Here is a 26,072-nt window from a genome sequence, read left to right on the forward strand (position 1 = left end):
AAGCAGGCAATTATGATATCCCATGAGTTTGCTTCTGCATTTCTCAGCAGAAGCCTACTGTCTTTTTCCTGCCACTGGGTAAATACTCTTAGCAGCACAGGGTATGACATGCTGACTGTGACAAACCAGGAGAATAGTTAAAATGCAGAAAGCTCTATAAAACAGTGACGATGGATACCACCTTTCAGAATGATTCAAATTGTGAAAACACAGAGCAATATTTCAGGCTTTTTGTTTAATAGTTCTGTCTTTTTCCTTGCCTCTAATTTCACATTTTAAATGGTATTCTGGTGATGAAGGTATTCCAAATCATGGGACTGAGCTTCTTTTCACAGTGAAAATAAGGTTTTGCTTTAAATCATTTCTACCTTAGTAGGAAATTTTGGAGTATGTAGGTGGTGAAACTCCAGAATTYTCAAAATTGTCATAAATATTTCAGTATCTACAGTCTGGTTAATACACTAACTGCCCATTTGTTCATGTGTGAGAGAAGAAAAATCAATGCATTTTCCCCATTTCATTTTTCTCCAAGATGTGCAGAAAGAAACCCCATTCCTTGCTTTTGAAACTGTGATATTGGTGATGTGGTTTTTAAACAGACACAAAGTTATACAAACTCTAGAACCAGCTAGTTCAGAAACAAACAAAGACGACTTTAAATCATTCATGTTTTGTTCCTGTACTACAATGCAATGTAATAATCCAAAACAGTGAAACTTACTGGTTAAAAGAACTGTACGTTTTTAAACAGGAATTAAAAATAGTTTGAAAGTGTGATGAAAGAATAAACTGGCTTTTGCTAGCTCTGTTACTGGACTACAGTATTTCAGATGTCTTAAAGTATTTACAGATTTTATCTGCCTAATGTTAAATCCAAATCTGTAGCATAAATTGAGTTTTCCCAGTCTTGCATTCATGATAAAAGCCTTTAAAAATGCCTATGTCATGTTGACCACAGTGGAAATGGAGTCCAGCACCTGGTGTGGTGCTAAACAAAATTTTGCAATGAAATCTTAAGTAAAAACAAACACTATAAAATACTGTCAAAAAACAGCTGGAATTTTCCTCTTCCTTACGGAAAAATAGTTTTCCTTTGGCATAGGAAAGGCTATTCCTACCCCCACTCCAGGCTACTTCACCCATCTGACCTAATTCAATCCCCCTCCCACCTGCTGCCTTTGCCCAGGACATCTGCCTGTCTTTGCAGCCTCCATAAAAACCACAGGCACCTGGCTTCCTGAATTGCAACAGAAACCCCCCCTTCTGCTAAGCTTTTAAGCAATAGAACTCAGCAAGAGTGTGACACCTTTCTGTTTTCAAAATAGCAGGAGGAAAGTAGGTACTTGTATTTAAGGCAGAGAAAAATGTTGGAAGTAAATTAGGATAGACAAACTTGCCACATAACTACAAAGTCTGAATGTCTGTACTCCTTACATACTGCATTTGTATAAATGTGCTTGTGTCTCAGCCACAAGTTTAAAAGAAAAAATTAAGAATGAAATTTGGGCCATGGCTTTTGTACTAGAGTCATTATTTTCTTCAGTGTGGATAGTCAGTGTTTGTCCACAGAGGTCACTTATGTTTCTGACACTTCACTGAACTGCATCTGTGTGTCCCATGGTGGTCACATAGGAAAGTATAAGGAAGAAAAATAGTTAATTAATAAAAAATAGTAAGAATAACTTGAGAAAGAAATAGCTAAGCTTTAATATCACTTATCAAAAACAAAATTTGCTAAATCTAATCTTTCATTTCCAACAAGCAACTTCTACACAATCTGAGTCTTCCAACCTGGAGAATCAATGAGGATGTTAACAAAAGAAAAGTATGTGAAGCCTTAATTCCTTAATGTTGTATCAAATTGGAAATTTTTAGAAATATCTAAATAAGCATATATTTTTAAAAAAATTAATAGTTCAAATTCTTTAAACTATTATCATGAACAGCTTGAGTCCAATAATCTTATCCATGGCTCAAGACTGTAAGTAACACAGAAAGTTTTATTTTTATATTTTCCATTAACACCAACTGGCATAGTAATTTCTCTACTATAAAAATGAAACAGCAAACATGTGAGAAGACTATGCCTTTATCCTGTTTCACAAACATAGTTCCCTTCTTTCTCCGTCTCTGAGGTCAACTTTTACAAGAAAGGTGATTATATAACTCTGTGTTACAGATTTCTGATAATTTATTTTCTTTTAAACAGACTGTTCTGCTAAATAGAAACATACCATGAGGACAGAAAACTCTAGATCTGATAAAAGAAGACGAAAAAGACTATTCATCACCTTCTACCCGCAAGAGAAGACTTCATCCATGTTTACACAACGCAACTCGGAAATGCTTCCATTTTTCTGCATCTGGATGCATGCAAGGATGCACCCCAGACTCCATCTAYGCTGCCCTTCTTTTGCTCTCTTGTTGCCCTCAAATAAATCTCTGGCATGTGGGTCATAAGGGAGGCATAGCAGTTCCCAAACTCCCCAACACCTCCTCTGACCTGGACGATCAGGGGATGAAGGTGGTACAGCGTGCCAGAGACTTTGTACCTATCTCAGCACCTCAGTGAAGCCTTAGGTGCTCCACCTGGTCTCTCTGGGCCTCTTTGCAAAGGGAATCATGAAAAGGCTCAGGAAAAAGGCTGGAGAAGACTGTAATTTAACCTTTGCTGTGGAAAGGAAGTGCACAAAGCCCTTGTTCTAACATTCGGTACCTTTTTAAAATAATTCTTTTTCAAATTAACCAGAACACTGGAAGATGGATGCTACGTAACACAAATTATTATGAGTGCCATTTCATTTTTTTAGATGCTGTCCATGTCAGAAGCTGTAACTGTACTAGTTGTAATGGCTACAAATCTGTTAGAAGATGAATGCAGGTAGTAAGGTCCTGCTCCCTGAGTGGACATAAACCTCAGTGTGAACTTAATATGTTATTAATATGTTATTATTAAGCTATTCAGCTTAATTACTGGGGTTTTTTTTTTTGGTTGTTTGCATCAGAAAAACCTTCCCATTAACCTTTCTTCCTGTTCTCCCCTCCATCCTGTCTTTCTGTATTGTTAACATTGATACCTAGACCCTTGTTCAGATGGGGAGGGGATGAGAGCCCTGCTATATGCGTAGTCCCACAGGTGCTGCAGGAATCGCACATGGCACCAGTTTGGTTCTGCGGAGTATCAGCAGATACTTTGCCGATGTTGCTTCCTCTGCAATGGCATTACAAGGTGCCTCAGTAGAGAGGGAACTCAATCTCACTGTAGCTGGGCTGCTGGCAGTAGCATTCCTCTGGGTGGCAGGCGTTCTTCTTCCTCCTCCTGCCTGCAAATGATAGTTTTTCGCTCCACTGAGAAGAGCTCTTGCTGCGAGGTCTTCAGATAAAGACCTGCTACAAACTTGCAAGCTTGCTAGCCTGATCAGCTCGGTAAAACAAGCTGGGCAAACAGTAAACTCCAACACGAATGCTGTTGTGATTTGGCATTGCTTTTGGCTAGTCAAGGCATATTGCTGCCACTGCATGAAAAATTCAGAATGTTTTTCAACAGCACTGTGGGCAGCTCACAGACTTGACAGTACTCCAAAACCAATATTTTTAAGTCAACTATCTTTAGCTCTCCTCTGCTGCCAGAAACAAGCCTCTTTCCTTGCAAAGGTAAACCGTTTGTAACAAATTCATTAAAACTATCCCCATCAACAATTCCAAAAGCTATTAGTGTTAAATATTTAAACTAATTTTTAAGAGCCTAAAGGGAGTATTTTCAATTTAATGCTGAGATAAATACCACCTGATGTGATGGCTGCTTTCATTAGTTTGTTTCAGCTCTAGTGCCTGTAATGAAATTTAATTAAATTGATTTGGGTACTTAAAGGTACAGTATATGTGTCCTGTAGAGAAGAAAGCTATCTCAAAAGCCAAGTGTGTGATACTGCATTCCAGAAACCAATTTACCAGACACAAATGTGATCTAGGAGAGGAAGAGTAAGACAAAAAGATCTGACATATGGGAAAGAAATTCAATGCAATTCTGTTAGGAAATGGATGCATTTGTTAACTGGTAGCAGTTAATTAATAGGTAGCAACTGCACACTTCAGCAAGGCACAAAGCAACCAGAGTACAGAAATATCATTATATGTCCTCATCATCTCCTCCAGCGTATCCTTCTCCTGGGCATTTCTCTACATTCTGACTAGAATGAATATCTGTGGTTTTCCTCAGTTATACTACATAAAGTCAGAAATGAAAGGGCATGTATTAAAACTTGATCAGCAGTGACGTGTTTCTGAACATATTCTTAGGAAAGCAGCAGGGATTACATTTGGGGCGGAGGGTTGGATAATCACTGCAGAAAACAGAAGTAAGAATGTAGCCTCACTGATCACCTTTTGCCGGTCTCAAGGAGTGAAGTGGTCCTTTTGTGCCCCTGCTCAACTGTACGGCATTTTGAAAATCAATAGTTTTCTTTGGGCCCATGGGAAATAATTATTTTGTCACAGTAACTGAACTTACTGTGCCAAATAACTATTGCAACTTATCTTCTGAAAATATAATTTGTGACTTCTACCTTATCCTTTCTGTATTAAAACTTAGGGGAAAAGCGAGAGTGGTTTTCTATTAGGTTTGAAAGAATTTCAGAATTGTCAGAATTCTCCAGGATCAGAGTCCTTGACTTTAGGAGATGATTTGTTGAGCTGAGTGATACCATATACATAATTTTTCTCATTTGGAGTACAGTGGCACTAAAAGGACTGAATGAAATTAAGCCCTGACTGGAGCCGACACTATGCTGACACAAAAGGGAAGCGGAGCTCCCGCCTGAAGAACTTTTACACATTAAACAGGATAGAGAGGGAAAAATCATATGGCCACAGAATATGTGGCTTAGCTGGTGACAAAACGTCAGGAGCCCAATGCTTGGGGCAGTGCCCAGCCTACAGGCCCTATCTGCAACTACTCAGAAAGATCTCCCCATCAGCTTGTGTGTTAATAGCCATGAAGCAAAAATAAAAGCAATGACTACTCTTTGACTGTTTATGCTGATTAGCCAGTAAAGATGTCAGTGATTTAAAAATCACTGGGGTGGTTTAGAAAAACCGAGTGGCGTCAGCATGCACATGTATTTCTTTTAACACTGAAGAGTGTATTCCACCCCAACTGACTCCTGGCTGCTGGTTCCAAAACTCTTATCAAGGAGAAAGAGAGCAACTCATCAGAAGCAAACAAATCTCACCAAGGAAAAGGAGCAAAAATGACAAAAACAATCTGATAAGGAAACAGCTAAAAAATGAGAAACTATAGAGAATGTTCCCCCCGCCCCCCAAGTTTACAAACTCTCCAGCATGCTATTTCTTGCTTCAGATCTGATCCTGCTTGTGACTTGAATTAATAGACATTTTGTCACTCACTTAAAGCATACAGGACAAGATTTGTTTTGTCATCCTACTTCCTTATCTGTAAGCCAGCATTTTACTGGTTCCAGTTTATTAGTTGTAATAACAACTGCTCCTGTAACGGTAGTAAGCTGTAGAAATTTGAACTTTTAATAGGCAACCACTTGCAGGAATCAGTGATCAGACCCTCCATGATATTAGAAGTAGATGATACAGCAAAAAAGGAAAGTGCCTGGAAGTACATACGATCTACTTGCTTTGAAACTCAGACAGAAATTGCTTTGAGTTGTTGGTGTTGCATCTTTCACAAGTTTGAGCATTGCTGTCAGATTAAATGAAACATTTCTAACTGTTGCACACCAGTGTGACACTGTCTACAGTAAAAGACAAATCTGATGTGAATTAAGTCAAGGCTCATCAGATTTACACAGGTCTGGGCAATTCTTCACTGGGAATTTGTTGTCACAACACTAATAAGACATAACAGAAATTAGAACTAGATCAAATTACCTCCATACATTGACATATTAAAGCTCCGTGTGTGACTTGACTGCAGTGAGCAACCTAAAATGATAAGGTTGAGGTGATCCATATATGTATTTAACTAACCTTTTGAATAGGATCTTTGAAATAACGTAGTTTAAATGCTTAACAACCATCACATATATGATGAGGCTTTACAACTTGGGATTACATTATTTTGTTTTAACACAGGGGAAAGAAAGAAGAATAAATATATTCCCTGGTGATTCTCAGTAGTGGAGTTCCACCAAGCTTATTGTTTCTAAGACACTGAGGTTGGCTTCTTTCCCTCTGCCAACTGCATTACAACGGAGGTTAAAAAACCCTCCAGGAATATACATGAATATGCAGCTTCCTAGGAGGATGCTTCCATGTGTGCCAGGGAAATGGCTGGCAAGGGAATGGCAGCTGCTGAAGGACAGAAGGAGGGATGGTTGTTCTTGAAAAACGTCCCTGCCTTTGCATTTGAAATCTGGTTCTTTATGTACATTGAGAGAGAGATATAAACTAAATTCAAAACATGTTAGTAACTCTAGAAACACTCTTGAAAAACAAACAAACAACTAGTTTTAGATAAACTATCTGTATTAAAAATAAAGTCCTATTACCAGTAAATGACAACTGAAAAGGATGGTCCTTTCTAGATTTTGCTGTGTTGTTCCAGGGAGAACTCAAAAATAGCAGAGAATTCCTGAGTTATTTACATTAATCTGCTTTATGACTTATTCTGAATAAATCTGCTTTAGTTATTTTTTTTTATGCCATCAGCTGAGTTGCAAACACTTATAAACAGTATATGGACATTTTTACTCCCAGGATTTTGTCTTTTACTGCCAGTAATGGGAACTCAAGCTATGTTGTTGAAAAGAGGAGTGGGTATAGTGGAGGAATTTGGTATTCTCACAGCTTGGATACTAGCAGTTTGCTGTTTGGGTTCAGCCCTTTGGACAGATTCTGCATTAAGTCTGCAAGTGCAAATCTGCAGTAATTTCACTGACTTCAAGAGCCAAAGGTCTGCTGACTCTAATTCTCCTATTTCCCCTTCTCTCCCAAATTGTTACTAGTCAGGCCCTTAAAATTAACAGATATAAAACAAAGACATGAATCATCAAAGCTCATCTTAATTCTGGGATTTTGGTATTTATGTTTATAGCGGTATTTTCACAGCTTATAAAAGCCATAAATTACTTAAAACATAGAATTACTCAAATTTGGGGCATTTAGAAATATTAGGAATACTTTGATACCTTGGATGAAAGTGCAGGAATAATTCATAGTGTTTTTATGAGAGCTTAGCTGGTTAGTGGTTAGGCAAAACCACTGTTTACTTGCCATGACTTATGATGATGATGATATTTATTTAGTAATTACAGGTTATGCTGGGAGTACGACATCTGCAGCTGTGCCGGGCTGGGAGGAAGATCACTCCTTACCTTGCATGGATGTAATTTCAGGGAGAGGACGCGGACCCTGCTGCTAGCCAATGCTGTCAGGTTGTCCCCAGGGCGTCACGAGAGCAGTGCAGTGATTTGAGCTAATGCCAGCGTGCCAAGGAGCAAAGCTGGCTGGGAAGGAGTGATCCCAAAGGGTGGCAGAGCTGCCACTGGGGCAGCCGGAGGCTCGCAGAGACCCTTGGCTTTCTTGCTCCATGCTCTGCGTGCTGGCTGGCTCCCTAGCTGATCCCAGGCCTGTGTGACTATGCTAGACATACACATTGGCTCAGTCTCCTTTCTTGCTAGACCTCAGGACCCCAGCCACAGCAACAAATTCTATTTCTTAAGAAGTTGGTACAAGGAATTTATATTTAGGGCAGCATGAGGAAAAAAAGAGTTCCTAGTCAGACAGGCATTTACCACAGCAAAACTGTCTGGGAATGAATGAGGATTATTAAGTTTTCTGTAGGCTCTTTAATAAAGTGACATTTTCAGAATCAGTAGTTAAACTCATTCTTTTATACATACGACTTATAGCTCCCAGCCTCCATCTCAGAAAGCAAAGCCCATTATTCACACACTGTCAGCATTCCACACCAAACTCATTTAAAATATTTTTTCTCCCTGGTTTTCTGTTGTCATTGCAAAGCCTGAGGTACAATATTCTTCTGAGAGCATCATGCAGCTTTTTTCTTCAAAATACCTCAGATGGCCTTGGCCAGTTCTTTCTCTCTTTCTCTTTCTCTTCTCTTTCTCTTCCAAATACCTTTTTTTTTTTTTGGTAGGGTTATCATCTTCTAGTCATTTATCTTCTACCATAATTTTAGCTCTCATCCCTTGATTTTAGCTAGGAAAAGATACACAATCAGGGAGAGATATATTAATTACTTGCCAAATCTATCCAAGTGAAAAACGGCTAGATAACTATCCCCTGTTGTTTTATATAGTGCAACTCAGGGAGGTTTCAGGAAATCACTCAAGCATTGCTTTATCTATCCATAATTATTTATTGATTTCCTGTTGTGTGAGTGTGAAGATGACAAGACCTAATCTGATGAATAAAACAGCTGCAAGAAAAGGGAACTGTATGTGAGGCAAAGCATGAAGGACAGGACTTCAGACACAGCAGAGTTCATTATTAATTTTGCTGATGTTATATGCAGCTAAATAATAAACCTTTCAAATACTGCAATAAAATAGAATAAATTCATTTTTCCGAGTATCACTTTCCTCTCATACAGAAATAAAATTGTTTTAATCTCTTCTACAAGAAATGATCACAGTATTTGGCTCTTAAGTTAGGACTTTTGTCCTTCTCTTTTTTTCCACTGCATAAGGTGTATAAACTAGAATTTACATCATAAGATTAACAAAAAAATATTTTTGCTTGTATCTTATATGCACAAAGAAAATTTACATCCACGAAAGTGTTTACAGTAATTTCTGACTTGCAGCTCACTCTCATTCCAGGTATGCAACTTAACCTGTATTAACACAYTTATGCCCTATAAATGCAAACTCCAGCTCTTGGCTACAAAATCTCATGGGTAGGACAAATACTCCTCTATTTTATGCTCGGGATCAGTTTCTTAAGACTACTGCCCTTACAAAGGTCAGAAACAAATCAACATCTCTGACATTCTATGCATCAAATCACAAAATCAACCCCAAACCCCCATAACTCTTCTATTATATCTGAACTCTTCTATTTTATCTGTGAACATAAAACCCAATAAAATCATTATCAGAATAAAATTTGCATAATTGTCACTTGCCATGAACATAGTAGGACTAATGACACTGACTGTGATCAAGACTCATTCAGATTTTGTGCTTCCTGAAGAGTGACGCTGTATCTGAAAAACTGGGGATCATTTTATTCAAATGTGGGGCTGTCTGACAACCACGGAATCAGTGCTGCTTTTGAAGAATCAGTAGATATACTTATGCCGTCCCTGGGTTCAGTTCCAAAGTTCTTGCAAAAATATACTTAAATTAGAGAATTAGAGACCTGAATGATTATTAAGCTGTATGATTTCTAACCTTTGTATGATTTCTGTATCTTTAAACACAGACAGTTTAGCAACTCAGGCAGTAAGGAAGAGAAATGCATATTCATTTTTATCAGAATACCATTAGCAGTTTTTTATTTAGTAAATGACAGCTTTAGTATAGTTAACTCTAACCAGAATACACTATTGCACCAAAGTTTACAACTCTAGTTTCAGAGGAACCACAACTTTCTCTAAAAGCACTTTGCAGAACTAAAAGTAATAAACATAATTTAGAAACCTTCAATGAAACTTTTCATTCCTACTTTTTCCAGGAAGAAGAAGCTGCAGCTCTTTTACCAGGATGAGCTGTCTCAGCGAGCAAAGGAAGTAAACCAACTCAGAACAAAGCACAAGTACTATTAAGAGATTCTTTTCAAAATACCAGGTTTCTTTCTCAGAGCCTGAAATGGCAGACATATTTAGGCCATATCTGTATTCCATTAACAGTCTTAAGAAGAGAAGAGAAGAAGAAGCAAGTATGGAGTACTTCCCAGCAATTTCTTCAGCATCCGTTATTAGTTCACATGGAACATCAAAGAACTGGAAGTAGGGTATCGACATACAGGTTTAATATTCAATCAATGAAACTATGGCTGAATTTACATGTATTGGTCAAGTGAAACAAACGCTTTTTATCTCCGTGCAGGACCCAGTAGAACTTGAATTATGCTAGCTTAAGCACAGCAACATACAGGAAGCATCAGCAAAAGGTGATCAATGTTATGCATCACACCATCACAGCTAGACCATTTTCTTCTGAAAAGAAACCTGCCTTGAATACCAGAATACTAAATTTCATCTGACACTTCTACCTTTTCTGTGCCGTTTGCATGTTCCAGGATTAGTGAAAGTTTGACTGATCTGATTCATTTGCAAAACTGTAAGTAACCATCAAACATGTCAGTTCAAGTTTGCTGGGAAAAACTGCGAGTTTCCCAAATGCACCCTAATTTTTCTGTTTCTCATTTGGATTAACCATTCTTTTTACTGCAAATGTGCTTTTATCATGTCTAAACCTACATATGCAGATGTCAAGAATACAAGCTAATTAAGAATGACATTTAGTTCTGAATGCTAGAAATCATGTTCCCTGAATGATTTCTGGGGAAAAAGACTGACATTAAAAATGGTTTATCTCAGCATATATCAATAAAAGACAATGTTTTTATCTTTACATATGCACGATGACACAGACTTTTGGATTCTTTTCTGTACTGACCATCTGAATCCAGCTTAACTTTGTTTGTCATTAGCTAATGTTATTTATATTTGTTTCCAAAATATTAACATATTATTTAACTGGAGTAAAAATGTCCCAGTCCAAAAAAACATGTAGATAATTTTCTCAGGTATCCACTTTTTACTCAAGTATTAAAACCTCATCTTATTCTGAGATACTGTACTTTTGAGAAGAAAAAAAGTCTGTAGATGTGACCTTCCACATATGCATACCCCTTCAGATTCTGGATGCCTATTTGTATCTCTAGTCCTAAGGATATTTCAGAAACTTCAGTTATACAGTTCCCTTCAGAAAGAAGGCTCTAAGTCAAAGATACTGACTCCTGGGCTGCATTTTAAATTTTCCATTCTTCAGAGAAGTTCAAAAGGTGGAATACTTTAGAGACAGATTTTACAGAACTGCAAGATTAAATTGCTGTCTTCTAAATCCATACTTAGTCACCTAAAAATGGACTTGGGTTTTCAAGTGAAAAAACCCCAGTGGTTCCCACAAAAGTCAACTGGAGCTCACTATGAGAATCACTATCAATTCTGAGGATGCTTTAGCATCACATATATGTATGATTCATCCTAGACAACTGTTTGGACAAACTTTGTTTTTTTTAAATTCCTTTAGCACTTCTTGAAACTAGCAGGTTTGGGATGCTAATGGTGTCACCTTCCACACACCTCTTACTGATAATTTAGAAGAATCACTGCTAAGCCATAGAGCTTGTTACGATACTGCATGTTAAAGAAAAGCACTAGCATGCCTTTAAGACACTAATGGGTAAAGCAACACTCATAAGTACAGTTGCAGATACTTTCTAAGATCATACCTCAAACCATTCAGGTTTATTCCTACAGGAATTCCCAGTCTGTCTTTGTTCAGACATCATGCTTAAAGGTAGTGTCATGAATACATTTTTCATACAAATAACACATGCTGATACATACATGTATATATATATACACACATATATATACCTGCAAAAATTATATAGTCATACAGACATAGATATTTGCAAAGGGTGGTGTGATTAGTTTGGCTTTAATTGGGATTAGTCAGCACAACTGATTTTTTTGGATGCCATTAAGTAAAAAAGCCCCCACCAAAATAGTAGAAAGACAGGCAAAGTCTGGCTTCAGCTACACAGGACTGAAATACCTGGAAATACCATCATCAGTACTGAATCTTTAATTCAGCGTAGACGAAATCTTAAGATTGTTGCTAATTATTTAAAATACAGCAGTAAACATGGAAAATGTTTTACAGTGAAACATATAAAAACTGAAATATGACTAAAAGAATGCTAGGTGATGCTGCACATTAAATAAACCTTTGAGGAGAATGTCACAAAGAATTTAACTATATTAAATGCAAAATGATAAAAATAAGTGAAGTCTGTTACACGGTAAACATGATGGAATTCAGAAACATAAAACGTTTGAAAATATCTCCCTCTAAACACAGATTTCAATACTCCATTCCATGTTGTCATTGTCATACAAGTAAGAATATTTCAGCTTCTGAAAGGTTTTATGCCCTGTTTGTACAGGTATGAAGGGCAGGAATTCAGCACAGAGCTGGGTCAGTGTTTGTTTCCCTTTTGTTATTCACCTAGTGCTGAGTTTTATCCTATCCGCAGAGCTCTTTATCTACATATTAGGAAATGCAGGGTATTTAATATATTGTTGAAAGTTGGTAACAGTAACTTTGGGCCATGCAGAATACCCTAAGCTTGCAACTACATAATGATACTCCCTCCTCTTTCTAGTGTTGTCTGTTAGTATTATTAAATCTAGCAACTAGGAAAAATATTGCTTGGTATGTTGGATAAACTAGCAAAAGCAGAACATTATCTGCCTGACCACATGAGTGAAATGGCAATTATTGCATTAAAATGAAACCTGAAAAACATTCAGTTTGACTTGACATTTTATAATACTTTAGTTATAAATAGTCTTTTTTTTCTAAATTGTTCTTCCTAAAAACTAGCCAAATGATTTACAATGATAACACAGCTAGGTGAAGAGACTTATATTTCTCTTCTGCCAGCTGCTTAGAGTCTTTCTCTCTCTCCCTTTCTTTTTTTTTAATTCAAGCACTGTTTATACACCACTTTTCCATATATGAATACTTCTGCATATGCCAAATTTTTACCTGGATAGGTCAGTGGACTTTATCTGCACAATTTCCTATTTAGGCTTCATGATTTTGCTCATAATGTATAAATAACTATTGTATAGACAGATCAGTTATTATTTAAGCAGGAAACTGGCAATGAAAAAAAGGTAAATTTAAAAATGTACTTGAAAAGGTTTTGAACGATTCTTTAGAAAACCCATCCTGGGAAGGCATATACAATCAAAAGAGGAGGCAAGTTAAATGATAAGTTGATGTTACACAGTGATGCTGCCTGCTGCTAATAGTGCTGAAAAAAGCCATATCAAGTTGAAAAAGAACAGGAAGATTCCAGACTAACATATCATTCCTAACTTAAGAGGCTTTGTGTCTCTAAGAAAGAATGTATAAACAGATTATTCATTGGTCTGCAGTTACTATTTCTTGAAAAACAGAAAATATGCCTTTACTTTAATGAAGAAATCATACCTGCATCTGCATTGGGAAAGGAAAATCCATCTTATTCTGAACACTGGAAATTAATTTACAGCATAAAATGTAGAATTGATAATAATAAATCACAAAAAAATCATCCTAGTGATACAATCCCTTTCTCTGGTACTGAAAACAATGACAATTTCAGGAGTAGGCATTTAACTGAATTGCCATGTGATAGTCACATTTAAAACTCTCATTTAAAAGTCAGTAACACGGTTTTAGGCAAGAAAGGCTGAAATAAGAAGAAAAAAAGAGAGTGAAAGTATGTATTTAAAGACTATAATTTCTTCTGCTATATTGTTTATGAATCCATCTCTTCCAGAATTACTCAGATGATGTTTTACAAAAGTTTGAATATGTTAATACCACATATAATTTTCACATTTCCTTTATTTAAAATCAATTTAGGAATTTTCTTAATTCCTCATTAACAAAAAGTAATGTCACACATTAGACAATGAAATGCTGGGGTTTTAAAAAATCATATTCTTGTTAGCTAAAGCTTAAAAGGATTTACCCTAACCTTGAGTGACATTTACGTCTGAGGTATTTAAATGAGATCACTTCTGATGTCTTCCCTCTTCCAAGCAAATTTGCTAGAAAAAAAATTAAACTGGAAGAAAAAGCATAACTCTATGTCATGTGTGATCAGCAGAAACATACAGATTCCTATTCTCTCTATGCATTTTATCAGAAATAAAATACACATGTATAAAGGTTTATACATGGATTTACTTGCATGTTGAATGCATGAAGCAGATACTGTTTTGTTCTTACAATAAGGCCATACAGTCACATTTTATCAGGGAAAAAAGTATGGGGGAAAGTATTGTAGAGTATTTGGGGAAAGTGTTTGGGGAAAGTATTTGTGGAAAAAACAAAAGACTATACTCAGTTAACAAAATGGAATTTTGGTATCTAAAACTCAATAAGGCCTCCTGTAAAGTATAATCAGTTGTGCTAATTCTTACTGCTTGTATTTACGTCTGCAGGAAATCTCCTCTGTTCTTAGTAATATAGACTTTGAAATTAGTATTTTAAGAATTTCATTGATTCTTGGGCACATTAATTTTCTCTGTAGACATCCTGGTTCAACCAGGATCCTCTTAATGAAATGCACAGCTATTGTTTTTCTCTTAAAGATGGCACTGACCTAGAAAATATAGCAAAGTGCTTGATAAAAATAAATTCCAGATGATGTTGCAACATGGTGCTTATCAATTATTGCCTTTCTGTTGGAAAGGTTCAGACAATCAACAAACAGATTACACATATCATCGAAAGCTTGAGAGGAGATGGGAGGGACTGCACTTGTTCCTCTCACTGGTATATACTATCTTGAGAGAGCGCAAAATCCTGCATACCATACGCACACTGCTGAAATGAACTGGATTGCTCTGGGAAGTGCAGGCAGCAGCTTTCAGCCTAGAAACTGCAAGGTTCAGCAAATTAAAATGTGCACTTTTAAAATCTATTTTCTAGTAAGGTGTTGTTACTTTTGATTCAAACATCTTCTGCAGAAGTCTCCTGGGTACAAATCTAAGTATGCATTAAACATAACAATTCAAAACTGGTCAGCTGACAGCCAGAATACCTGGGTTTGGGAAAAGATTCTGGTTTCTTTGCTCTGGGAGAGAGTATGCTGAGCGTGCCATGACCCAGACTGATGGGTGGGTGAAAATCCTGTCCTCCACACTGAAGCTTGGGGCCTCCCACTACCATAAATCAACCAATCAGTCAATCATTAATCGGGTACTTGTACTTTCATAGTTATATAGAAATTGGATCTAGACAATGCTTTTTCTATAAAGCCATTCCAGTTTTAAATTACAGTGGAGACGCTACCTTGAATTAATCCATCCTTTTTCTAAAAGGGTGACATTCTCATCTGAAAAAGGCCTCCCCAACTTACAGAAGCAAATTAAGTCCCACTGAAAGATAAGTACAGTAAAATACATATGTTCATGAATAATTTGAGCACATGAATAGTTCCATCAAAGTCAAATCACTTTTTTGAGGAACTATTATGTTCTGGATTTGGAATTTAAATCCTTAATGTAGGGCTTAAGTTATGCATAGACATTTGCACTGGATAAATTTAACCTAAAGACAGAATCCTCTTTTAAGGATGTCTGACTGAACATATATAGCCTTACCAGAAGCAAATCCAAGTTCTGTGTTCTAAGTCTACAGGATAGCATGACATAATTAATATTTCAAAAGGGTGCCTGGGTATATTTTACTTAAGAAAGGACTTCAGATTTTAGAACTACTTAACTGGAATTTTCAAGTTTATTGCTGGCAATTTTCACGGAACATTTAGCAATAAGGGACCTTCCCACAGAGTCATCAGTTTATTATTCTGAAAGTCACATGAAAAGAGAGTCCTCTTCTAGATCCTGCCTGGCTTAACTGCTTTTAAGGCCTCAAGCAATTCTAAATATCTTTTCCAGCCAATGACAGACAAGGCCATCTTCAGAGTCACTACTTCCACTTCATTAAATGCTTGTCACAATACTCTTCCTATTGTAAATGGCACAGCACACAGTGAAGGACAACTGCCTTTAATAGCCTCCCTAGTTTCAAATAATTGGCTGTATTTTTATTCATATGGTAGGTGAATAGGACAAACATTTCTATTATTCTATGCAGAACACAAACCTATGATAGTAAACAGAAAAAAAAAATGATTTCTACAAATTCATTGTGATTTCTACTTACATCCTGGGCAACAGAATAAAGGCAAACATAATGAYAGAATGTAAACAGATATTTTGTTGTAGTCTAAGTGGTTAGGCAAGGCAAACTAATTGATAGGAAACATTCTTCCTGACAGTTTCTCCTGCTCTTTAGTACATGCACTTAACGCTAATTGAAGCTTGTTTTTAGCTAATAAATTTTCCTTCAGGTTAGCTTATTTAGTCCCCCTTTTTGTCCATCCCTTTTGCTCCGGGGCGTGGTAACATTTGCATGTGCAAACTTCCTCCTGCAATTTAACAAGCTCTTTGTGTTTAAGAGCACTTGGTTATTTTCATGAATACTGAGACAGACGGCATCTGCCATCTGTGGCTAATGGAAATCTGCTCTCTTACGGTCACAGCCACATCTTCTGAGGTGTCCCCAAATTTTCAGTCAGCTAACACACTGGAGATTGGAGTGGCATCTGGTGTTCCTCACTTGGAAAYAGATGTCCTTAAAGAATCACCCTAGTAGCGCCTTTCACATCCTCTAGGTGGCTAAAAATAATGGGACATTATAAGCAGCATTTAATTCTCTCACTGACTGTACAGGTTGACCAAGCTACTTGAAGAGGAGTGGCGTACCAGGTGTCTGCAGGGCAAGTCAGACAGCTCCCCTACCTGTTTTTTGTAGGTGCTGCACCACTGACCAAACAGTGGACGATGTGACCATTAAGCACTTTTGAAAGCCGTGTTTCGAGTATTTCAGAATGATTTCCCCAAAACAGAGGCAGATAAAACAAACGATCATTTATGAAAATTTAAATCTTATTTGTAGAAAGAAGTTTGAAAATGACATGACATTTAAGTCAGTTTTGGGGAGAAAATATTTCATCTACTAATGAAAAATTATGATGACCATTTCTTTCTTACTTGCAAAGCTTTAGCAGTATTTAGAAATTAATCACACTAATCTATTTAAACACTTTATATGAGACTGAATCATGTTTTCCTCTTGGAGGGAAGTTTTTAGATTAGATTTCTGTTTCAGCCATTGCTTAGCTGACTAAACACTATTTCCTGTGAACTCTTCCCTGATGAAGTTAAGTTGAAGTTAACAAGTTAAACTTCTCAAGTGTCTCCTCAAAAAACAAAAAATTCCCACCCCAAAAAAATACATGGGAAAAGGAAGATCTTTACTTTTCAAGATTTAGAGGAGAGGACCATGAATCTTTCATTTAGAGACTGCAGTTCAAGTGCTTTAAGAAGCACAGTGAAATGTTCACTTTTTTGAATTTCTCCCTCTCACTCTTACTGCACTGATAATTCATGGCTTATTATCACTCCCTGGTGATACTGAAATAGTATTAGTTGCAAATAAAGTTGAGAATCAGCCAACTAGGATGAAACGTCAGAGTAGTAACTTTGCTGTAGACCAGAAGAAAACTGACATTTGAGGGAACAGAACTCCCCCAAGTGATGGATGGCTGACAACTCCTTCACCTCAAGACTAAATTCATTGCTTTACCTTGTTCTGCCAAGTTTTTTTCTTTTATTTTAGCAATGTGAAACGTTTATGTTTTTAATAACGTTTTCTTGTTGGGCTTTGTTGGGATTGTGCCAAATTAACCATACCAGAGAGTGAAATTCTCTATTTTTCCAAAACACAAGCCTACAGTGCATGGCAAGCAATGCCACCTCACTCACAGATCTGAACGCTGCCTTGACATTTATCTTCTGTGCCTCTTCCATTCCAGCTCAGTCTAACAAGTCAGTGTGTCCCATTAAAGCCACTACATGGCTGTTAACTGGAAATCCTAGAACCTGTCGGTGGAGTGCACCAAGCATGACACAGCTCTGCAAACAGTGCATGAGGTGTTGTGGGCTTACAGAGCTTTCTGAGCAGAAACTGAGACAACAAAGCCAACACCTCCTCCTTAACAACTGCAGCTCAACTTGTGGGAAGTTAGATATCCCCCATCATTCTCTGAGCCAGAACAGCTACAGTATCTGCCTGAACATGCCTTTTAGAGAACCAAAAGCTATTTGAAAAGAGACACCAACAGCTCATAGAGACGTGCAACACAGTGTTCCTGCTCCAGCAAGCAACTGAAAAAAGTAACACGGAAACCTTCAATCCTCCTTTTTTATAGGATGCTGGGAATTCCAGGATGTAGCAGATGCTGTAGACTACTCAGCCTATCTTGTCAGTAAAGTTCAACTGGCTGCAAAAGTTCCAAATCTTGCTTCTGAGGCATTACAGAAAGGCCCCAAGAAATCAATAGAGCCTTCTCATTGTTTTCACTGGGTGCCCAGTCAGCTCACTGCAGAGAAGTTCATGGGCACCAGGACTCTGAGCTTTGGCTGTTGGAGCTCCACTGCTTACAGGGGTAGCTCTGCACACCTTCTTTGCCTTTCTATCTGAATACAGCCCATGGGTTAGGCWGAACCTCCCTCTCCAGAAACACTTTTATCTCTAGCTTAACTTGGCTTACCAGATTTAATTTTCTATTCCTTCTATCTCTCTTCTTTGTGGAATAGTTTTGCATTTTTTCATGGTAGAAAACCTGGATAAGATCTTAAATTTTTATCTTGTCAAAAGACATTCTTTGTATTCTTAGCCAAATACATTAGCACCTTGAGACGGTATATTGTTTGATTTGGTTGATGAAGTTAACTGAGCTGCTGCAGTTGCTGCAGTTTTTGGCATTGAATGGCCCAGAAAAACAGGCAATGTCTGTCAGACACTGAGTGGCACAATGAAATTYGTGCATGCTATTATTCTTTTTAAGCAATGTCTTAGCTGAAACTGACACCCTGAAATCTGCAGATTTTTATTTTGACCACTTTTTTATGCAACAGCTGATTTTGACAGTGTTCTTAGAGGTTGCTTAATTTAGGTATCATAACCTAGGCATATTAATGTTATAGCCTTGGTTAAAGCTGAAGAGCTTACCCAGTCATGACAGGAACAAAGCTTGCAGGAAGCATTTGACACCCTACTTAGGGCAACTCTGCTACCAGCAGCAGGTGAGGGACTAGCTCCTGACTCCTGCAATTATCTCCACTTTACAGCCAGGAGTTTGCTTGAGAGTGCTGCAGGTAAGAAATTGGTGCCTAGGCACTTCTTGGCTTTTAGTCCTCTCACAGGAGTGGCAAGTCATAAGGTGATTTACCACACTGGTCCCCAACTCTGGATGAAATTCCTGTCAGTGCAGTTTATATTCTGCCAGAGATGACAGGTGACCACTATTGCACCAGCAGTAAATATATCATTTTTTTTCTTCATTAATAGAAAGGATAATACTTCTAGTCTTGTCCTCTTTCCTTATCTACTCTACTGTAAACATGTACCTCTAAAATATACCACAGTTCAAACTGTTTGGTTACACTGTTCCCCAAACGGTAAAAGATAACTGCTGCTGCTTCTTCTGTGACACTTGTCATTTACCTGTGTTACAATGCAAAACTGTGTCTCTCTGAATGCCACCAGTTCTCTGAAAGTAATTGTACAGATATTTCGGGGCATATGAAGAAATTGCTGATGGCTATGCAATGGGATTTATCTGCACTTCAAAAAAAGGCTGTGCAAGTGCAGGATACTGCAAAGTGCTGATCATATTACAGTAGCAGTACGTTCACTCATTTTTACTGACCTAAGTATTCTAATGGGACAAAATAAAGACTGTACTGACCAAGTATATTTATTTTACCTGACTAGCTGCATTACTGGTAAAACGCACAGTTTTGTAATTTTCCTATTATAAAAACATCCTTTTCTCAACAGTAGTGAAAAACAGACATCTAGCATAACAATCAGCCTACTATTTGCAAATTTAATAAATATTATGAATTCATAAAGATTACTGTATGTCTTTCAACAAACATGAGCATCTTAAATTATGGTAACTATTTGAACATTTGTGGCCTCAGAACACATTCTTCAAGCATGCAAGGTCCTGAGTACCCAAGCATGCCTAATACGTAAGAACATTACCAGGCACACTTTGGCAGCTAACAGAATGTTCTTTACGCAGCAATATACCCAAAAGCCATACAGCATATAGATTACATCATGCATGGAGCAACCCTGGAAACTGCTTTTCTGTTGCATGTATAGGTAGCCAAAAGGTTGGAAATGAGTCAGACATTGCAAGAACCTCTAAGAGATTTAGGTGCAATAAAGTTCAGCTTCTACAGTGCAGCCACGCACATGCACAGAAGTCAGGCTATGCACACAAGTACATTACTGCCTCAAAAAAAGCATACTCCAGCTCATGTGTGCTCCCATCTCTTAATGGGACAGTGGCACTCCACCTCCTTACTTGAAACATCTGTGTGTAAGGTATCCCTAGGGCTGTTGGGGTGATCGAAGCTACTGGAAGTGAGCAGTGGGAGAGGCTCAGTGATAGTCTTCCTTATTTGTCAGGCTGACACAAGCAGGGGCGGAAGCATGCAAAAGAATAGCATTTCAAACCAAAGATCAGCTTGAGCCAGCCTGAGATTTATTTGGTGCATAAATTTTCCATAACCAAGTTCTCTTCTTGTGCAAAATACATATAGCACAGACTGTCATTTGTGAACTTTTTCTCAATTCACCATCCTTACATCTTACTTTTAGCCAGGACATGAACCCCATAAAGTCTTAGGTCTAACCTGTATGAGGTTGCAAATACAAATATCAGTTAGATAGCTGTGAAATTCCATGTCGTAAAAAGACCTTTGAGAACTAAGTCTGCAGGCTGATGGTTATACTGCCGTGTGATTCTGTTGGTAAATATTCAGTAAGAAGTATTTTGATATATTGTCACTTAGTAAGTAGACATTTATTTTTCAACAGCTATAGGATGTTGTTTCATGGGATCATATTACCAGTATTGCAATTCATATGTAAGAGGGCAGGAGGCTTGTGGGACTGGTATGGTGCTCTATATAGACTGTCTCAAAGCCAAGTATATCTGTCAGCTGATTAAAAGTGAAGCTAACAAGTTTCAATCCAGCTCCACTTGCACACTGGTCCCAAAGCACCGCTCCCTCAGGTACTCTTGTTGGCAATCCCATGAGGAAATCTGGGAGCTGAAAGGCTGGAAACATGGTAATATCCTCAGGATAGGGTGGGAAGGCAGAAGTAGGAAAGGTACAGTAGGAGAGTTTGCACAGGTTCATTTTGCGAACAGAGGACCTCACTCTCCACGGCTGTCAGATCCAGTGCTTTTTTGTAAGAATTCATTTGAAAATCAAATTCACAACTCTTTTTTTTTTAACACCGCACATTTTTACAAGCTATTTCTATGTTAAAAGTAGAAATGGGAGAAAAATCCTATCACTCCAAGTATTCAAAATTTTAAACTCTAGGTGAATTTCCAGTTCATATAAATGTTTGGTCTGAAGTCTCTCAGCCCCTAAACTTGAGTAACTATATGAAAAAAGACAAATCTAGAAAAAACCCAAGCCTTACCTTCTTGTAGAGACTTCTCAGGTCTCTGTACTGCCACATACTATTGAGGACCTGAGATGCTGCTTTCACCACTTTTGGCGAATGCCTGTTACATACATATATTAAAAAGAGAGAGAGAGAGAAAGAGTGAGAAAGAGACTGTTAAGCACAAGACTCCATTCATCTCAATTTTCAGATGCATTGCTATGGATTTAAACCCAGAATTAAAGTTGTGCTATCAAAGTACTGTAAGATCTTTTGTCTGGCATCTTAGAGACCAACATGTTTTTAAGGAAGGATAATACACATAATTTTTATATTACTAATTGTCTAGTGAGGAGCAATATGTATGTTCATCAGTACAATGAGAACAAGGATTCACGCTGAGAACATGACAAGAGGAATAGAAGAGGCAGCAACTGAAAATTGTTGAGAACCCAACTGGTATAAAGTATATCTATGAAGATGTCCTGGCTACAACTTATGGCATAAGGGACAAGAATTTATAGCCAGAGTTTCTTTCTCTATAAACTGCCAAACTTCAAGTCATGAAAGAGTGCTCAAAGCATTACATGAYTCTTATCAGTGGCCAGAAGAAACACACCATATGGGTGATGAGCACTGTGTTTGCAGCTGCCAAGTAATCAAGATGCAGAAATACAGCTGATTGCACACAGACATCATGAATTTCATCTGGAATCCAAATTTGGACTTGTATCTTGCACACACCATTGCACATGAACAATGGCAATCATTCATGTTAAGAGACATATGTAACTTCACATGAACTTTCTCTTCAGAAAGCTTTTCAAAGAAGCTCTGAAGTATTATTTCAGACAGCTAGAGCCATATATTCCTATTGGGATAGGTAATATATATATTTAAAAAAAAAAGCAGGAAGTATTCAGCTCAGTGAAGAAGGGTCAAAAAGGAAAGGACAGGGAGGAGAGCCCAGGCTTTTCGGGGAGCATACACTGGGAAGTTAAGCCCTCATGCTGTTCCAGTAATACATATAAAGCAGCAGAGCCCTAGAAAACCTTGCAAAGGCCAAAGTCTGAAGTGAGGACTGATGAAGCTTGGGGCAGTCATTGAGTTGATTCACATTTTCCTCAGAAAAAGGCAAGGATTACAAAACCAAACAGAAACCAGAAAACCAGCCACATATGTTACTGATTTGGGCAGCAAGTCTTGTATGAGTCAGGCCCTGTTATATTCTGTGGCCTCTGCGAAGGGCCACAGGTACACTGACAGCAAAGCTTTAAAATAATGTTCATAACAGAGTTGATCCAATTAACTTATACAATATTCCCCAGTAATTTATTTGGTATGCTTTTTTTCCCCCCATTTCTCACTCAGAGTACAGCAGTGGGTGGGTAATTGGTGAATAAACAGGAATTTGCTGAACACTTTCAAGCATAATCGTTTTCATTACACTCCCAGCTGTACTGGCTAGTGGGGTGCTGGTAGCATGGAGCAACCAGGAAGATACCGGTGCCAATCGTGCTGTGAGTCCTGAGAAACAGGAATCCGGAGAAGCCTGGGGTTCGGCCAGTATGAGCTTAGGTACATCAGTTTTATCATGCTGTCGTATGGGGAAAGCGCTAAAGTCCTGGGCATGCTCCAAAGGGCCAGGTGGGCCACTCTGACAGGCCTGCCCTTGATCGGCTTGTGTCCTAGGCTCCTACAAGGATGCATGGCCACACTCCTATCCTGGACTTGCAGAAACAGATGCATCACTGCAGGCAAGTTAGATTTATACTTAAGGGTTCTATTTAATCACACTGAGTATGCCAGGATTTCCTGTCAGACCATCACCTAGTGATTTTGATTTTTAAATAATGGATTTCCTATACAAAACCAAACCAAAACAATGGTGCTGAATACTGACATTTCTGAAAGGTGAAAACAAAATTCTCTTTTAAGATGAGCATCTGTATTACTGTGAGTTGACAGATTTTCTTGTTCTAGAACTCTGTAACCTGTAATAGCAATAATGCATGACTATAACACAAAGTACTTTAGAGGAGAGACAAGTATCATGATTTTGGAGGGAATTCTGGAATTGGATGACCAAATACTGTTATTCAACATAGGTATCTCTTTCAAAGTTATCAGGTACAGTTAGACAGGGAATTAGACACTTTGATCCTCCTAAAACTGCCCACAATACTTTTAAAATTCCAGATTCAACAGGTATTAGTAATCTCTGCCAGATACTGTACAGGTAGAGAAATGCATTATTCTGATCAAAGAAACATTCAACGTAAGAGAAATGGATATGAAGCTGCTTGCAGTACCAGTATATTTGATCTAGCAAAAAAAAATCAAAATTTAGATTTAATTATAATAAAAAGTGCAAATTTAAGTAAATTAGCAGAGCATGGGAGCTCACACAACTGGAATCACATGCTTTCTTACGCTGTTACTTCTTACCCCTCACAGTGAGAATGTTTCAGTAATGAATTTGGTATGAAAAGAAAGAGTGACAACAGAGGAAAAGAAATGGGATTAAATTATATTGGCAATGCTCCGATCACACAGGCCAGCGTAAGTTCTCATACCAAACATAGGATGCATAAATCTTTCCTTCAGGTTATGGCCTGGCTTTGTGGGGCTCTTTTAGAGCTCTGATGCTGCGGTAGGCTGTGTGCTGACAGCTTCAAGGAGCTGGACTGGTGGGAACTTTTGTACACTACCGTGAAAGAAAGCTTTTTGTTTTCAAACTGGCATAGTCACATTGCACTACACTTCTGCAGGTTGACAAATATGAGAACCAGGCTATCTGTTTTAGGCAAAAGAAGGATAAAGAGTGAACTCTTCGTGCTGAGTGCGTACACAGGAAAACAGATGAGATGAAACCATAGTTGCTCTGAAAATGTCCTAGTTGTGTGTAAGATTTTTGCATGTTTTGGAGCCTCATCAAGTAGCCTGCAGATATTGTAATGCTCTCTCAGAAGCAAGGCATTTGGAAAATCCCTGGATCCATTTTTCTAATATACCGCACCTTACCAGCAAGCCAGTGGCTGGGAAAAGGGTGCTGTAAAGAGGGACAGTGACTTTACATTCTTCACACTCCAAACAAGTGGAGCAGTAACACAACCTGTGTGAGATTCCTTCCTTTCAAGGGATCCCTCCACCTGCATGCTGCTCTTTCTGCAGAGTGGATCCGACAGCTTTAATACCTAATGTTTCATACCTAATGCTTATAAGGATCTTCCGGAAGTGCTTAGAGGTAGCAGTTATTGTAGATAATTACTCTTCCTTAAACTGCACATAACTGCTACAAGTAGGCCAGAAATAAGCCACAGCATAGACTTTTACTATTGACATTGTCCATTTCTTGCCACCTTTCACACTGGGCACTGGGCTTCTGATGGAACTAAAGTATTCAACTCATGACTGCACGGAAGAGGCAAACACATTCAGCACTAATGATAACTACTGGAGAGGTTACAAAAGATGCAAGGTGATTTGTGAAACATACTTGTCTCCTTTACTCTTAGATATGCCAACCAGTTTCTCAATGCCGCCTGCGTCTCGTAAGGCCTTGGCATTCTCCATGTTTTTAGTGATGACTTCATGCAGAGTGCAGCAAATGGCAGTAACGGTGTCATCAGACATGGCCTTGCTTGCTGAGCTGTTGCTGTTGTTAGCGCCTGGCAGTCGGTGGACCAGATCCCTCATGGCATACTTGCCTTTGTTGAAAGAAAATGAAGGGACAGTTCAGAAGATACACTAAAAAAAGGGTGATGGAGAAGTACAGGGAAAACACGCACACCCTACTAGCACCATTTTCCTCATGTCATTTAATCTAATTGGCTACTGGTATTATTTTGTAGCAAGCCACACATATACAATTACATGTTCGAGCATTTCACACACTAGGGACTCTGTTAGTACTTCCATATTATATCAGTTGGAGAATTCAGGTATGGGCTACATCATGTCTTTATGAGAATGAAACAATGATAGTAAAGGCCAAGTATATGTATAAAGATAACCTGAATGATATCACAGCTTACAGAGTTTGGCATGTCCTCATCTCCCACCACAGAACTCATAGCTCAAGTTACTATAAATAAAATGCGCATTGGTTGTTAAAAACACTACAGTGAATGTAAAGCCAACAAAATTGTTGTTCTTGGTGGGGAAGTCTTCTCTGAAGGACCAGTTTCACTGTAAGTGATTAATTCTACATTATGTGCAGTAATTTCAACGGGTTTCTTAGTGCTTCTCTGACTTTATTGCTTATACAGTGCTCATAGATGCCACTGCACTTTTCCACCCAGACTTAGTTGTATGCATGGTACTGACCAGGAGAGCCTTTCTGATATTTAGTGGGAGTTACTTTATATAACACTAACTGCCAGAACTCATAATCTTCTAAAACGAAAGGAGCAATGCATTTTTAAGATGGTCACCTTGAACTGAAGATGTGAAAAAGAAATATTGTGATTATTACAATTTTTTCATGTTTAAATGAACAAAGAATTTTTTGAAAAGTTGTATTTGAAAGTAATGTAATACTTGTGAAAGTGACAGATGAGCAGTTTTGAGAATTTATATATCTATACACACACACATATATATAAATGTAGGGCAGGGTTAGTCCATGCAGCAGAACCTTCCAACTCTGCTATATGAGGAGCCTCACACCACTTATAGAGGGTCACCACTGTTGTAAAATGGCAGCTCCATCTTTCATCATACTGAAGA

The 26,072-nt window shown here is 38.0% G+C and overlaps 1 protein-coding gene across 1 annotated transcript in view; it reads right to left on the minus strand.

Moving 5' to 3' along the window:
* Positions 1-26,072, minus strand: part of LOC112978354 (catenin delta-2-like) — a 151,322-nt gene that overhangs the window by 16,388 nt on the left and 108,862 nt on the right. The window contains 4 exon segments of the mRNA XM_026091777.1: positions 14,836-14,926; positions 14,928-14,956; positions 21,378-21,462; positions 24,841-25,051. Coding sequence (XP_025947562.1) covers positions 14,836-14,926; positions 14,928-14,956; positions 21,378-21,462; positions 24,841-25,051 — 416 coding nt within the window.

Source organism: Apteryx rowi, unplaced genomic scaffold (genome assembly GCF_003343035.1).
Source record: "Apteryx rowi isolate R43461 unplaced genomic scaffold, aptRow1 scaffold_921, whole genome shotgun sequence".
In the NCBI taxonomy this organism is placed as follows: Eukaryota; Metazoa; Chordata; class Aves; order Apterygiformes; family Apterygidae; genus Apteryx; species Apteryx rowi.